Genomic DNA, 15,643 nt, shown 5'->3' with positions numbered 1-15,643 from the left:
AATCTGCAAACTATTCACTGCACTGCACTCTGGTGTTTTTCCTCTCCTGTGACTCTCTTTTGGTATGTGTATATGTATATTGAGCAAATGATTTCAGGTTGTTAATTTAGTCCTGCATTTGTTGTAATGTTATCCAAAGCCTTACTTCTAATTTTTTGTTAATTGCCATGTGATGTTCAATCCTTATCAATACTTGCTATTACTCTTAAATTTATAGCTGTCTTATGCCATAGTTTCAACCTCCTCCAAATTTTACTGTCTGTTTACTTAACTTATCTCACCCTGACAGCCCAGAATCTAACTTTCCAATTGGCCTTTAATTTTTCTTTGCTTTATCAATCAAGTAATTTAGTGGACACAGCTAACTTCCCTGCCTATATATTTAACATGAGCTTGGGCAGTGTGCATTGCCCATTTTTGAAGTGAACATTTTATAAGTGAGGCATTAAGAAAAGAATTATACAAGAATTGAACAAGAGGCAAGACACAAGGCAAGTACTTTTGTAATATGTTTTATATAACTCATTGTTTACTTATGCAGTTGCTGCTGTAATACTGTGTCTTATTTGTTTAATTGGTTCCCACTTTTGTAAAAATGCTCAATATCTTCATATTACTTTTTGCTACCTCTTGTTTCTATAGCAAACTACACTATTCAATTACTCCTTCTCCACCTGCACTGTTCATTAGCCCATCTCTCTTAAACTCACCTTACTTTTGTATTAATGAACACTCTCTCTCCCCCCTGCACCTCGTCTAAAAAACAGTCTTATTACTGCAAATCTGTATCGCATCTCATGTCACTCTCCCTCTTGCTTTTACTAACTGCTGGTGACATCTCCGCTAATCCTGGTCCCCAACAACTTCCTAGCCGTGCACATCCATGTGTACCATTCCATAGACTCAGAAAACAAAACTCTGGCAACCTTACATTAATCTTGCATCTAAAGCCACTACCCATTTCATTTGTGCACTCTGGAACTCTCACTCTGTTTGCAACAAGCTCACTTCTGTACATGACCTCTATCTACCGCTCCCTCAGCCTTCTGGCCCAAACAGAAACCTGCCCCCCCTAGACACAGTATCCACTACTGCATTGTCACACGGGGGTCTCCACTTCAGCCACACTCCTAGGGTCTGGAAATAGACAAGGTGGTGGTGTAGGTATTTTACTTTCCTCTCGTTGCACCTTTCAACAAATACAACCCATCTCTTCCCTCACATTTTCCTCATTCGAAACTAGGGTTGCACCAATACCATTTTTTTAAGTCTGAGTAAAGTACCGATACTTGTTTTCAAATACTCGCCGATACCAATTACCGATACTTTTTTTACTGTCATGTGACAGTTTACCAAGCACAATACAGACTAACTATTTAAGATTCCTTCTTTATAATTATGAAGGACTGTAACTCAAAAGACATTATGAAATAATAAAACTGTTTTATTTGTCATAAAGTTCACAGAACATGTTTATAAATAAAAATATTACAAAAATATATATTAATAACAACAACAATAAATAACAAATATAAAATTACAACCAACCACAAGTGCAATACAGTAAAAAAAATAGAACAGTGCACTGTTTAATGATTGGGAACAACACTATGGGCTAGATTACATTTAACTGGCAAGCTTTACCAATGATCTCATTACATGTCCTACTCCCTTAAAGTCTATGGAATTGGAAATGTGAACAGAGCATTGGTAAAGCTTACAAATCAAATGTAATCTAAATCTAGTTCTATAATTGCAGGATGAGTGTTCAACGGAATTAACTTAATTTGTCCTATGAGTACTCTTCCTGCAATTATATAATCTAAGGGTATGGATGTTCCTCAGAGTACAGTATGTTTTGAACATAATTGTGCAAGATGAGAACTAGCAGTAAAAAAGGCAATCAAGCAATACGAATAATTTTTCAAAAGTTAGTGGCATGTTCTTTTTAAGGAACAGAACAGAAGCATCTCTGCATGTTCAGCTATTAGTCTGAGTCTTTTTTTGCTATCAGTAAGGAGGTTCGACTCTAAGTTGAACAGTCTTTCACTTTCCACACTACTGCATGGGGCAGAAAGATATTTTTGGGCCATTTTAGCCAGTGCTGAAAATCTCAGTTTATTAACTGCCCAGTACTTCAGGGGTTTGTGTGAACGAGGTACAGTGATCTCTCCTATAATAATACAAATAACAACAATTTGTATTTGCAGAACAATAGTAAACAATTTTTAGTTTAGTCTCCACTCCAGTTTAAAATGAAATGGGAACATGCAGTTTGAAAAAAGTCACAAGATAGCATATGGGTAGGAAGTAGAGGTATCAGTTTAAGTATCGGTGCATTTACACGAGTACAACTACTCATGCAAATACTTGGTATCGGTACCGATACTAGTATCGGTATCGGTGCAACCCTATTCGAAACCCACATGATTAGCTTATTCTCTTCCCTCTCTATGCGTATTGCAGTCATATACCGACCCCCTGGCACCGCAACTCAATTTCTAGATCACTTGGCTCCCTGGCTACCTTATTTATTTTCCTCAGACACCCCTGCCCTCATTCTTGGCAACTTCAACATCCTGCTTGACAATCCCACTGCTTCCTCTGCATAACAACTTCTGCAACTCCCTTCCCTTTTTCAGTTTGTCACAATGGACTGATTCTCCCACTCACAAAGACGGTCACTTCCTTGACCTGATCTTTAGCTATCAATGCACTATTTCAAACTTCACAAACTCCACTTTTCCTCTTTCTGACTACCATCTCCTCACTTGCAACATATCATCCCCTCTCTACAATTTTCCCTTCTTCTACTCCTCACATCAAACTTCACAGAAGTATTATTAGATCAGCACTTGCTTGCTAATTCCCTTAAACCTCTCCTCTATTCCTACTCCTCCTTTTCCTGCCCAATCTATCTGCCACCATAATTCCACCCTTACATCGGTCCTTGACAATCTGGCCCCTCTTACCATTGATCTGAAATCACACACTCATCCTCAGCCCTGGCATACTCCTCTGACACGGTACCTACGTAGATGTTCCCGTACTGCTGAGCGGCACTGGAGCTCAGCTGATTTTCTTCATTACAAATTCATCTTGAACTCCTACTATTCTGCCCTTAATCTCTATAAGCAACATTAATTCTCTATTCCTATCTCTACTCTTTCTTCAAACCCAAAACATCTGTTCTCCAGTTTCAATACTCTTCTCCGCCCACAACCACCTCCTAATACAACTTCTCTCTCAGCTCAAGAATTTGCCAGCCACTTCAATAACAAAATTGACTCCATCAGAAACTAAATCAGCTCTCAACACACTTCCATTCTCTCACCCCCTCAAACACTCCAAATCATCCACAACCCACATAGCCATAAACTTAGCTCTTTCTCCCCTGTTACTGAGGAAGAAGTTTCTGCACTTATACTGCGCTCTTACCTCACTACCTGTCCCCTTGACCCTATCCCCTCACAGCTACTCCGCTCCCTCTCTTCTACCCTTACCGCTATACTCACATTTTCAACCTCTCCCTCAGCACCGGTATATTTCCCTCATCTCTGAAACATGCACTGGTCACACCTATCCTCAAAAAACCTTCCCTTGATCCAACCTCCCCATCCAACTTACTGGCCAATTTCCCTCCTCCCTCTTGCCTCAAAGCTTCTCGAAAAGCTTGTATATGCACGCTTATCCCATTTCCTTACATTAAACTCCCTCCTTAACCGACTGCAATCAGTATTTTGTCCCCATCACTCCACAGAGACCGTAATCGTTAAGGTTACCAACAACCTACTTGCAGCAAAATCAAAAGGCCACTTCTTTCTGCTCATCCTCCTTGATCTTTCCGCAGCCTTTGATACTGTTGACCACCCTCTTTTGCTCCAAACCCTCCAATCCTTTGGCATTTGTGACACAGCCCTCTAGTGGTTCTCTTCCTACCTGTCAAACTATACCTTTAATGTAGCCTTCTCTGGGGCTTCCTCTGCCCCATCACCACTTTCTGTCAGGGTACCACAAGCCTCTGTCCTCTGTCCCCTTCTCTTCTCAATCTACACGTCATCATTAGGTTACCTAATAAAGTCGCACAGGTTTCAATATCATTTGTATGCCGACGACACCCACATCTACTTCTCTGCACCAGAGCATCTCCTTCCTTGCTAACCCGTGTCACTTACTGTTTTTCTCACATCTCTTCCTGGATGTCCTCTCACTACCTCAAGCTAAATCTCTCCAAAACTGAGCTCCTTATTTTCCCCCTTCTTCCCAAATCTCCACCCCAATCTCTCTATAACTGTTGACAACCCCATCATTACCCCTAGCCTGCATGCCCGATGTCTTGGGGTCACATTTGACTCAGATCTTTATTTCTCTTCTCACATTCAGTCCCTAGCTAAAGCCTGCCGCTTCCACCTTAAAAATATCTCTAAAATTATATATATATTTCCTTACACAAGACACAACCAAGATTTTAATCCACTCTCTCATCCTTTCCCGCCTCGATTACTGCAACTCTGTCCTCTCTGGTCTCCCCAGCTGCCATCTAGCTCCTTTACAATCCATAATGAATGCCTCTGCCAGGCTAATCTTCCTTACATGTCACTCTTCATCTGCTGCACCTCTCTGCCAATCCCTTCACTGGCTTCCTCTTGCCTCTAGGATTAAACACAACATTCTCACTCTGACATACAAAGCCCTCAACTGCACTGCTCCCCCCTATATCTCAGACCTTGTCTCCAGATACTCTCTCTCCCGTCCCCTTCGCTCTGCTCATGACCTCCTACTCTCCTCCTCTCTAGTTACCTCATCGCACTCCCATTTACAGGACTTCTCCAGACTGGCTCCCATCTTGTGGAACTCTCTGTCTCGCTCCACAAGGCTCTCCCCTAGTTTTGAAAGCTTCAAGCGCTCCCTAAAGACTCTAATGTTCAGGGATGCATACAACCTACACTAACCTTTCTTTATACCAGTTACTCTCCTCCATTGCTATCCCCTGAACCCCCTTAGCATGTAAGCCTAAGAGTCCAGCTGTTTGTAGATCACCTTCTTAAGAGCTGACTACAACAGTGCAACTCTTGGCAGGGCCCTCTACCCGTTTGATCCCTGTAAATGTTTTGTTTATAACTCTGCAGAATCTGTTGGCGCTCTTCAAATAACCAATAAATAATAATAAAATTAACATATCTACCCTTTACCAACTGGCAAAAACAAGTGACAACAGGCGGTAGAATTTATTTCTGTCCATTATATAATACTATTTTATTTGAGAAAAGATAATTTTTTTAAAAGATGCATATGCAATTGTATTATGAAATAAAACACCTTAAGATTAACTATTTCCTGCCACAGTGGGCTGTAATATCTCTACAACTCTATTATTATCGGTTATTTGTAGAGTGCCAACAGATTCCGCAGCGCTAATATGGTAATAAATATTTTTAAGACTGATATGAAATATTTATACACACTTTAAAAAAAAAAAACACAATGTAAACACCCAAAACGTTTTACATTGTGCATGAGTGTGATTTTTTACATGCAAAACAATGGTATTTACAAATTCTACAAAATGCAGATCAGGGGGGGACCCCCTAACATTGTATTTTCTCATAGTAGAAACATTTATTTTTGTATTTGAAAGGTTTTTTTTTTTATTGTTTTTTTAATGATTAACCTTCGCCAGCTTCTTGCAACTAGAATGTCTGTCTAATCAGCACAGCTTTGCCAAGTCAATTTAATATTACCCGGTGTTATGTGCTACATGATGTTGATAGTTTATAAATGCATAATTAATAAACCTTATACTTAAGATAGTGCAGATAAATACAAGTGAGCCGTATAATAAATCACTTGGCTTGAAGGTAGTCGGAGCAGCAGTCAGCCCTGCTGAAGTGACAAATATTGACATGACTAAACCTGCTTGAAATGTTAATGCCATTCTATGAATGCAGCAAACACAGCGTGTGTCCACTAGAGAGTCTAAACATAACTGTGGCTTATCCCTTAGTGAGTGCTTCTCTGACATAGATGGCACAGAAATATAACAATGGCAAATGACTGGCATCTATCTTGATGGCCACAACGTGTCGTTGTCCAACAGCAGGGTACACAGGGAGGTCAACATGCCAAAATAGATGTGATAAACAAAACCCCAGAATACGACTGGGAACCCAGAACTATCGTGCTGGGAAATTTAAATTAAAAAAAAATTGACTAAAACACAGTTTACTTCCCCAAAAGAAGACTGTCAACACTGTCACAATATCTCTCTCTACCTTTCTTCTTGCACTAAAATTGGCTGCGATATTTTGAAGAATACGTAACTAAAAATTAGTTTGACAAGCAATGTGTTCACCTACATCACACAGTAGGTTTTATACAAAGTATGAAACATACAAATTGGAGACAATAATGAACCAATAAGGTGATCATTTTGTTCAATAAGTCAACAGGTTTTCCAGTTTAGCCCTTGGTCTTCCTGGCAAATAAAGACAGCACATATGGTGTTTGATGTGCCAAAATTGTCAGGCTCATAATTAACTGATTAGAGTACATATGGTGCTCTCAGCCACGGTAAATCATTCCTTAACATAAAAAACGCAGGGAACTATTGAAGGTGTCAGCATGTATTCCCTGCATATCCCTCTTCGTTAATGTTTCATATAGAGCCAAATGTGTTGCAATAAAACAGCTATTAATGTAGTTATATTTACGGTGAATTTTCCATTGTGCAGTTGGAGCCAACCTTAAAAAACCTTCTTCCTTCAATCAGCATTCTGTGGAATTACTAGCATTGAAACAGAGATAATATGCAGTGTTCAGGTCCTTTTTATTTTGTTGCTTAGAAGTCAAAGAGATGTCAGAAAGACACAAGGGAGGCACAGGCTGTCATGTTTCGGAAACCCGAACCAAGCTCCTGTGAATCTGTTGACATAGTTTGTGTGAAAATCAAAACCAAAGATGATGCTCTCTGGCAAAGTAAACCGTGCACTGTTTACTTCAAAAAACTTAAAGGAACAAACATGTGCTTTTGTATTGCTTTATATCTATATCTATCTATATATCTACACACACATATATCAACTATCAAAAACAAAAAAAGTCTGTGGAACTGCAATATAGTGTGTGTGTGTGTGCGTGTGTGTGTGTGTGAGACCAGGTAGACAGCACACACCGTTTCACTGGCAGTTACGCCTATGGGACAAATCAAACAAGGAAGAGTCATATCAGTTGCTACTTATTACTGTCAATCAATCAGAACTCTGATACCACATAAATGGTAGTTTGTGGCAACAAATCTATGTTAGTGTGTCTAGATTACATTTTAACAACAGGCAAAACCAGGGGACATGAAATTGGTTGCACAAAAAAAAAAAGAATTTGTAGCTATTAATTGTAATAATATTCTATTTTTTTCTAAATGATGCCTACATGATTGCACCATTAAAAAAAAATACACTAACATTAACCTTTGGCTGCCAGGGAAGGCTGTAATGCATTTTAAAAACGTCAAAACCCTTTTGCAACTTTCTAATTTACTCCTATTATCAATTTTTCTTTGTTCTCTTGCTATCTTTATTTTAAAAGCAGGAATGTAAAGCTTAAGAGCCGGCCCATTTTTGGTTCAGAACTTGGGAAATGCTTGCTTATTGGTTTGCTAAATGTAGCCACCAGTAAGCAAACGCTATCCAGGGTGCTGAACCTAAAATGGGCTGGCTCCTAATCTTTAAATTACTGCTTTTTAAATAAAGATAGCAAGAGAACGAAAAAAAAAAAAAGATAATAGGAGTAAATTAGAAAGTTGCTTAAAATTGCACGCTCTGAGGTCGAATTATCAAGCTCCGAATAGAGCTTGATGCCCGTTTCCGCGCGAGCCTTCAGGCTCGCCGGAAACAGCAGTTATGAAGCAGCGGTCTAAAGACTGCTGCACCATAACTTGTCCGTCTGCTCTGAGGCTGCGGAGATCAATCCGCCCGATCCTATACGATCAGGCTGATTGACACCCCCTGCTGAATCTACAGGGGGAGGCATTAAGTATGCTGTCGGCATTTATTGATGTGCGGCAGACATGATACGCTACATCGTATCATATCCGCTCGCACTTTAATAAATCGGCCTATTTATCTGAATCATTAAAGAACAAATTTGGGTTTAGTGTCCCTTTTAAAAGACTTATCTATCTGAATCACGAAAGGAAAAAAATTGGGTTTAGTATCCCTTTAATATACACACATTTTGAGGCACAAACACCTACACAAGTCTGTGATTGGTTGATGGCTGCTGCATGATATGGGGACATGAAAAGAAAGGACATTTAAAAATGTGTTTGAATTTTTCCCCCCTCATTTTTAAAGGGATAGTAAAGACCTTTTCTGTTGTGCCTCTATAGAACAACATATCGGCCAAGTCTTAATATTTGTTAAACTAATTAACATGTTTTGCACTGCAATTAATTTTAAATAGTCAAACTCCACGCACCATGTAGCATATATATTATATATAGAGTGTCTTAGCAAAACATAAATTATGACTTATCAGATAATTTCCTTTCCTTCGATACAGGGAGAGTCCACAGCTGCATTCATTACTTGTGGGAAATACAGAACCTGGCCACCAGGAGGAAGCAAAGACACCCCAGCCTAAGGCTTAAATACCTCCCCACTCCCCTCATCCCCTAGTCATTCTGCCGAGGAACAAGGAACAGTAGGAGAAATATCAGGGTAAAAAAATGTGCCAGAAGAAAACAAAATAAATTTAGGGCCGCCCATCGGAGAACACGGGTGGGAGCTGTGGACTCTCCCTGTATCGAAGGAAAGGAAATTATCTGGTAAGTCATAATTTATGTTTTCCTTCTTAATACAGGGAGAGTCAACATCTGCATTCATTACTTGTGGGAACTAATACCCAAGCTACAGAGGACACTGAATGCTAACGGGAGGGCAAAAGAGGAGGCGGCCCAAATCTGAGGGCACCACAGCCTGCAACAAAACCATTCTCCCAATGCTGCTTCAACAGAAGTAAAAAGAATAAGAATGTTCGGAGGACCAGATAGCCGCCCAACAATATGAACCATAAAGATCTCATGCCAGAGACCCAAGAAGACGTCACTGCTCTTGAACTGAGCCATAACCTCTGAGGAGACTAGAAACCCACTGACTTCCAGGTCAAGAGAAAAACAACACACTCCTCAACTAACAATAAAGAAGCAAACCAAGCCTCCATAGTCCAAAAGAACATCAAGGCAAGATTCCCTGAAGGGGAAAACCCCTTTTCCATTTAGAAATTAAAATAACATATAAAATAACAATCTTAGGGAGAAAACCCTAACAAACTCGTAAACAACCTTAATAAAGAGGAAACTCCTTTAAGGAGTAAGTATTGCAAGATTACAACATAGGGATCATGGCATGTAGAAAAACAATCTAGACGGAATAGATCATTAAAGAAGGAATTCAAAGACCACCTCCTGCAAGGGTAGAAAAATAACCCGATGCCACCCCTTAATAAAGACTAAGCTCCAAGAATGAGCAAGAAAGATACCGGCCTGACCGCAGTCAGTGCCCTAGCAAAAAGAACAAAACGCTTAAGAGTTCAATCATCCTCTGGAACAAAAGAACAATCAAGGAATCGAGAACTGCTTGCAAGCCCACAATCAAGATGCAAGGACTGCCGCTGGATGAAGCTAAGGTACCCATCAAGATAAAACAGCCATTTGTCCCAAAAAGGATTGCTCGAGCCAAAGCTTGCTAAGAAGGTCCTTCCTCAGCTCATCCTGGAGGAAATAAAGACAAATTCCCGAAGTCCGATAGAGAGCCAGAACGATCAAGCTCCTCCCTACAAGGGTGGTCCTCAACATCTATGAAAGATAACGAGGGACCAACTATGCGCCAACGGAAAGGAACATAGCCTTTCAGAAAACTCTCGACAAAGCCCAAACGATCTCTCGCAACCTGCCTCAGAGGAATAAGATTCCATGACACCATAAAACAAGATCCATGGAGGCGAAGCCCCTAAACCGCGATATGAACTCACAGACATAAACTGAGCAATCAGTCTCACTTGCCGTTAAGATTTGCTAGGATCTGATCATCTCCAAGAAAGAGTAATATGGTCATAAAGAAGATTATCCAACAGCTCAGACTGAAGATCCCTGAGTAACATTCTACTTAGGGATGCTAGCAGACACCAGATGCACCTTCTGGCAGACAAAAAAAAAAAAGAAATTAACCTGGGTTCCAAGCCACAACCTCTGATTCAGAAGTGGTGGATCTAACCACTATGCCCCATTACCCTGAGAGCGTAAGAGGAAACCAGGGATAGGAAAGGATGCCTGATCGTCTTCCCCAATCAGATATCGATACTCGAGTAAGAAAAGATAGTAGGGAACATCCGTTCCTGAAGAGCCTGATCAATTAGAGGACTGCTGACAAAGACGTAGTGGGACTCTGCCCACCACCAAACACGAGGTCCTCCCGTCTACACATTAGGAACTTTCCCCTTCTAAAAAGGAAGCTACCCACCGAAAGGTTCCAACTGGTAAGAACCTAGAAGAACAAAGCCTCAAGGCAAAATGCTAGGCTGAGGAACCATAGGATAAAAGGAAAGAAACTCCTGATCCACTGACCCCCATAGGACATTCATTTCCCACAGGCAGCATAGCGACAAAGTCAAAAACGTCCCTGAAGAGCTACTCAAGACAGAGAGGTCTGAACGGAACACAGGGGATCAAATCCCCCAACCGGTAATCCCTATAAGTCTGTTAAGACAGATATAGAAAAGGAACAACACCATGCCGAAGACTCAGCCTCGGCTGACCATATCACCCCCACCCCCGGGCCAATGAAGACCAGAAGGGGGACTGGAAGGCATATTGCAAGGCCTCAGGAAAAAACTTCCATTCCGTAAGACAAAACACCATCCTGGGAGCCACCATGGTGTCTACACCGGAAACTCAAGTCTAGATCCAACTCTAAAGATCAAAAAGAAAAAAGAAAATCCCTAAAAGTCTATTAACAGCCGATGGTAAGAAACGAGAAAGCTAAGACCCGGGTGCTACTGTAAACTCTAGAGCAGAATACTGCTACATTAAAGCCCCAGATCCCAAAAGGAAACCTAGGATCAGAACGAAATGAAATAAGACATTCTTTTTCCAGAAAAAAAGGAGAGAGAACCTTACATTCTCAGGCAAAAATGAGCACTAATAAGCTCTGCTTAACAGTCATAGAACCCAATTAGGACAGGAATCTCCTCCCCTTAATGGACCATACACCAACAGTGGACAGAAATTATTCCCACAGTGTGATAGATACCGGGACAATGACTCCAAAAGTCACCCGAAAAACTTTCCTCTCTCTGCCAAAGACAAAATCAAGAGGAGAGAAAACAGCCCCAAAAAAATAAGTCTAGCCCTGGCCTCTAGGACCCCTAGATCCAAAAGATCCCTCAAGCGCCCATCCAAGATAAAGCCTAAAACAGGTCCAGCCTGTACTCTAGTATAGATGAACCCGAGATGCTAGTACCGGAAGCTAGAAAAAAAAACTTCCTCTCTTGTGTAAAGGGAAGGAGCAGACTTAACTAGTAGCCAAAACAGGTCCTGTCTGTCATCTAGGATACAACATATCTGCCAAAACACTCAAGGGCTAAACAGAAATTCTTAAATTCCAGCAATGCTAGAAAAACTGAGAATGATCAAACTAAGGAATATAAACTCTGTGGCTTAAAATTTGTCTCAAAATTATCGGGGGACCATCACCACAAGCAGAGATCTAGATTCTTCCACCGGAAGTCTATAACAATCACGACCATCTAAGTCAATAGTATCAAAAATTCCATGTGGCAAAACATCTTTCCTAACAAACCAGAGCTCTAAAAACTGAAATCTATCCAGAACGGAATAGAAGGCAAACAAAAACCAGGTCAAGCCTGTCACAGGAAGCAATCCCCCATAAAGATCGGAACTGGGATTCTAATAAAGAATAAAACAAAATGTAAACAAAGATGATAAGGAATAGGAACACCAATCCTCTCCACTCGTCTAGTCAAAATCATTATCTGATTTAGAGGACTGAGATTCAACTGACGGATCAGTACTGGGAACCTCAAACATCGCCAAAACCTCTCTCAGAAGCAAACGCAGGCGTCCCAATCTAAATGCTATGCCCTCTGCAGTTGGAGGATTCAAGTCCATAGACTCCGACCCTGGAGGTTCTACTTCTGAAGCCTCAGAGAAAACCGCATCCCCAGAGGAATGATTGGACACAATCATCATTTTACACGACGGTCCTTGGGCAGGAGAACCTGGATTAACCCTTTGCTTGCATGCAGCAAGAAGAGGTATCATCGCTAAGTCCGTAAAGATAGCCATGCGGAACTGCGTAGTAACCTCTGGTGGAAACAAACCCCTAGCTGGCGAAGGGGGAGCAGAACTTGGGAAAACTGAATATGTAGGAACAGAAAAATCTAGGGAACACACCTCACTGGATTCAGAATCCTCAGAGGCGGAAGGCTCAGTGGTCTCTGACATCCCAACATTGGTTGATGAGAACACCCTATTGCGGTATACTGAACGTAATTGAGAGGGCTGGGTTACCCGGGCCACCTCACAATATACACAGGTATCAAATTCTGTTTCGAAAGGAATCCCCCTCTAAAATATCAGAATCTTCCATAACGCGTCTAAGTTATATTATCGAAAGAGAAAAAAATAACTGGCACCTTATACCACCAATGGCTGGGGTATAGAAAAGGTAGACAGGTAGAAAAGACACTCCTCTCCACAGACACCCGGTCAGGAATAGGAAGCGGGAATAAACGTGACCACTCCCGGTCACATGGTGCTCATGCAGGACCGCTACTGCTAAGAAAAGGCGAGACAGCTTAATAAAAAAACTGTGCAGCTCTCAAAATCAAAGTAAACTGTACGTTCCGAATCAGCCAATAAGCCCAAACGTTCTTAAACATAAGCAGTCAAAATCATATAACAAACCTGATTAAAAATTTCCCACTGTTCCATAACCCCCCTCAGGAGATATTAACCCTTGATTCCATAAAGATAAAGGAGTCCCACTGAGACCCTGTCTTCTATCGTTAACATGTGTGTAAAAATGAAACGTTCTTACCTGAATCTATGCCGTGGAACAGCAACACGGTCCTTCAAGTTTGACAGATTGTAGCAGCGCCTCTGACATGGACTTGAGTGAAGAAAAGCAGACAGCGAAACTCGTCAACGCTGATTGCTTAAAGGGACAGTTTACTCAAAAAATGTCTCCCCTTTAATTTGTTCCCTATGATCCACTTTACCTGCTGGATTGTATTAAATTGTTTACAAGTATTTACATTACCCTTATTTTGGCATTTGAAATAGTTTATTTAGCCTGTGGTATCCCCACCCATCCTGAAATTTTTTGGCCTCAAGGCCAAGCTGTGTTAACACAGCCAGTAGAAGAAATTACACTCCCAGTGGGTTATAGAAGAGATAAGGTAATAAAATGTTAATTTTCCATTGTTCTCTCCAAGTATTGGTGATTGGTTTATGGACATATATAAGATAAAGAAGAAGGTATATGTACACAATGTGATAAAGTAATGAGATCTGATTATACCTACAAGCTCAACCCATTTTATTAGGTTGTGGCATCAAAACACAAAATCAGCTAATTCATATACACAAATAAGCCTTAAAAAGGCAAATCTTATACATTTTATACTCTGCAGCTGGTAAAAAAAAGTAATTGGAAACACATTAAGGGAAAAACTATTTTATAGTATACTGTCCCTTTAAGGGGCTGTTAATGAGTCTGGATGGCTTCATAGAAAGACTCTCCCTGCATCTCCAGACTAACTTTCATCAATGCTCTCACTGAGAGGCTGACAAGACTACTTAAAACTCCAGTCCCATCTCGAAGGGCAGATACCCTTCCTAAGGAACTACTCCGAAATCTTCTGACACTTCTCTGCCAACCTCCTGTGACGAAAGGCAAAGAATGACTGGGGGATGAGGGAAGTGGGGGAGGTATTTAAGCTTTTGGCTGTGGTGTCTTTGCCGCCTCCTGGTGGCCAGGTTCTGTATTTCCCACAAGTAATGAATGCAGCAGTGAACTCTCCCTGTATTAAGAAGGAAATTGAGTAAATTCAGTGGAGGGGGTTGTGTTCTTAAGGGGTCAGTTCTGGGGGTTGTTTTGTTTAACATGTTTATCAGAGATATCAGCAAAAGGCTACAGGTGAAAGTATGTCTGTTTGCAGATGATACAAACATTGGTAATAGAGTAGATGTTCCAAGGCGGGTAGACAATATGAGGAGTAATATACAACATTTGGAGGATTGGACAAATGACTGGGATCTAAAGTTTAACACTACAAAGTGTAAAATGATTGCATTTAGGGAAGAAAATCCAAATGTTAGTTACAGACTAAATAGCATTTTTTTTCTGGTACAAATGAGGAATGGAATTGAGGAATTATTATTTCAGATGATTTAAAATTTAGTAAACAATGTAGTAGGGACAGATATATCACAGATTTAGCTTTCAGAAGTCAGCAGGGTGCTTTTGAAATTCTGAGAATTAGAAATTTCTCCGCTAACATAGTTGAAAAGGGGCAATTTAAACAATGAAAATATATTGCAAGGTTGTTTCATTATGGATAACATTTTATATAACAATCTCAAGGTGTTTACTGTCCCTTTAAGAGGGTTATTGTCTTGTTTTTTTTTATTATGCAGATGATGATTATGCAATTCTACTGCATTTAAAGGGCCACTAAACACAGTTTAATAGTCAGTAAACACATAATAAAAAGAAAATGCAAAAGCACTTTAGTATGAGTACTAGATTTCGGGCAAATTTAAAACTTAGTTCTATTTTCACCCCCACTGCATCATGTGACACGCATCAGCCAATCACAAAAGACAATCGTATATATTTTGTGAATTCTTGCACATGCTCAGTTGGAGCTGATGCGTCAGAAAGTGTGCAAATAAAAAGGCTGTGCACATTTAGATAATGAAAGTGATTTGAACAGTGGTTTCAAATTGTGTGCTCTATCTGAATCATAAAAGTTTAAGTTTGACTTCAGTGCCCCTTTAATAGCCCCTTAAACCGCTACAGAAAGCTGTTTTTGCTGCATCAATCATACATAAACATACCTACCTTTTCTTTCCATCAGTAGTCCACTATTATGTACATTTGATGCATATCATTTTGGATGTAATAAACAAAAATAACCTTTTATTTTGAAAAAACGGCCTTTTAAAACGCCCATTTTTAATGTGTTTTTTTATTCCTTTCTGAAGCATCATATAATGTCCAATCAAACTAGTCCCCTCTAGTGTCCACTTACCTCCATCTCTGTATTGCAACTGTGAGCTTTCTTTAGCATCTCTTCTGCTTCTCGTAAGCGGTGACTCAGCTGAGGGCTATATTCTGACGGGGTCAGTTCACTGTCATAAGACTCCAGAATCGCTCTCATTCCATCACGTTCCTGACAGCAAAAAGACACAGAAAAAATAAGGTGTTCATTTATTTATTTTATTTATAAAACATTTTACCAGGAAGGATACATTGAGATTTCTCTCGTTTTCAAGTATGTCCTGGGAATGAAACTGTTATACCATTAAAAATAATTTTATATATATATATATATATATATA

General features: G+C 40.2%; 1 protein-coding gene across 1 annotated transcript in view; it reads right to left on the bottom strand.

The window, feature by feature from the left end:
* Window positions 1-15,643, bottom strand: part of MAD1L1 (mitotic arrest deficient 1 like 1) — a 1,632,937-nt gene that overhangs the window by 1,001,541 nt on the left and 615,753 nt on the right. The window contains exon 12 of the mRNA XM_053695314.1: window positions 15,334-15,474. Coding sequence (XP_053551289.1) covers window positions 15,334-15,474 — 141 coding nt within the window. The remainder of the gene's footprint in view (window positions 1-15,333; window positions 15,475-15,643) is intronic.

This window comes from Bombina bombina, chromosome 11 (genome assembly GCF_027579735.1).
Source record: "Bombina bombina isolate aBomBom1 chromosome 11, aBomBom1.pri, whole genome shotgun sequence".
NCBI classification, from domain to species: Eukaryota; Metazoa; Chordata; class Amphibia; order Anura; family Bombinatoridae; genus Bombina; species Bombina bombina.
Note: the sequence above shows the minus strand (reverse complement) of the source record. Positions and strands in the feature narration are given on the sequence as shown.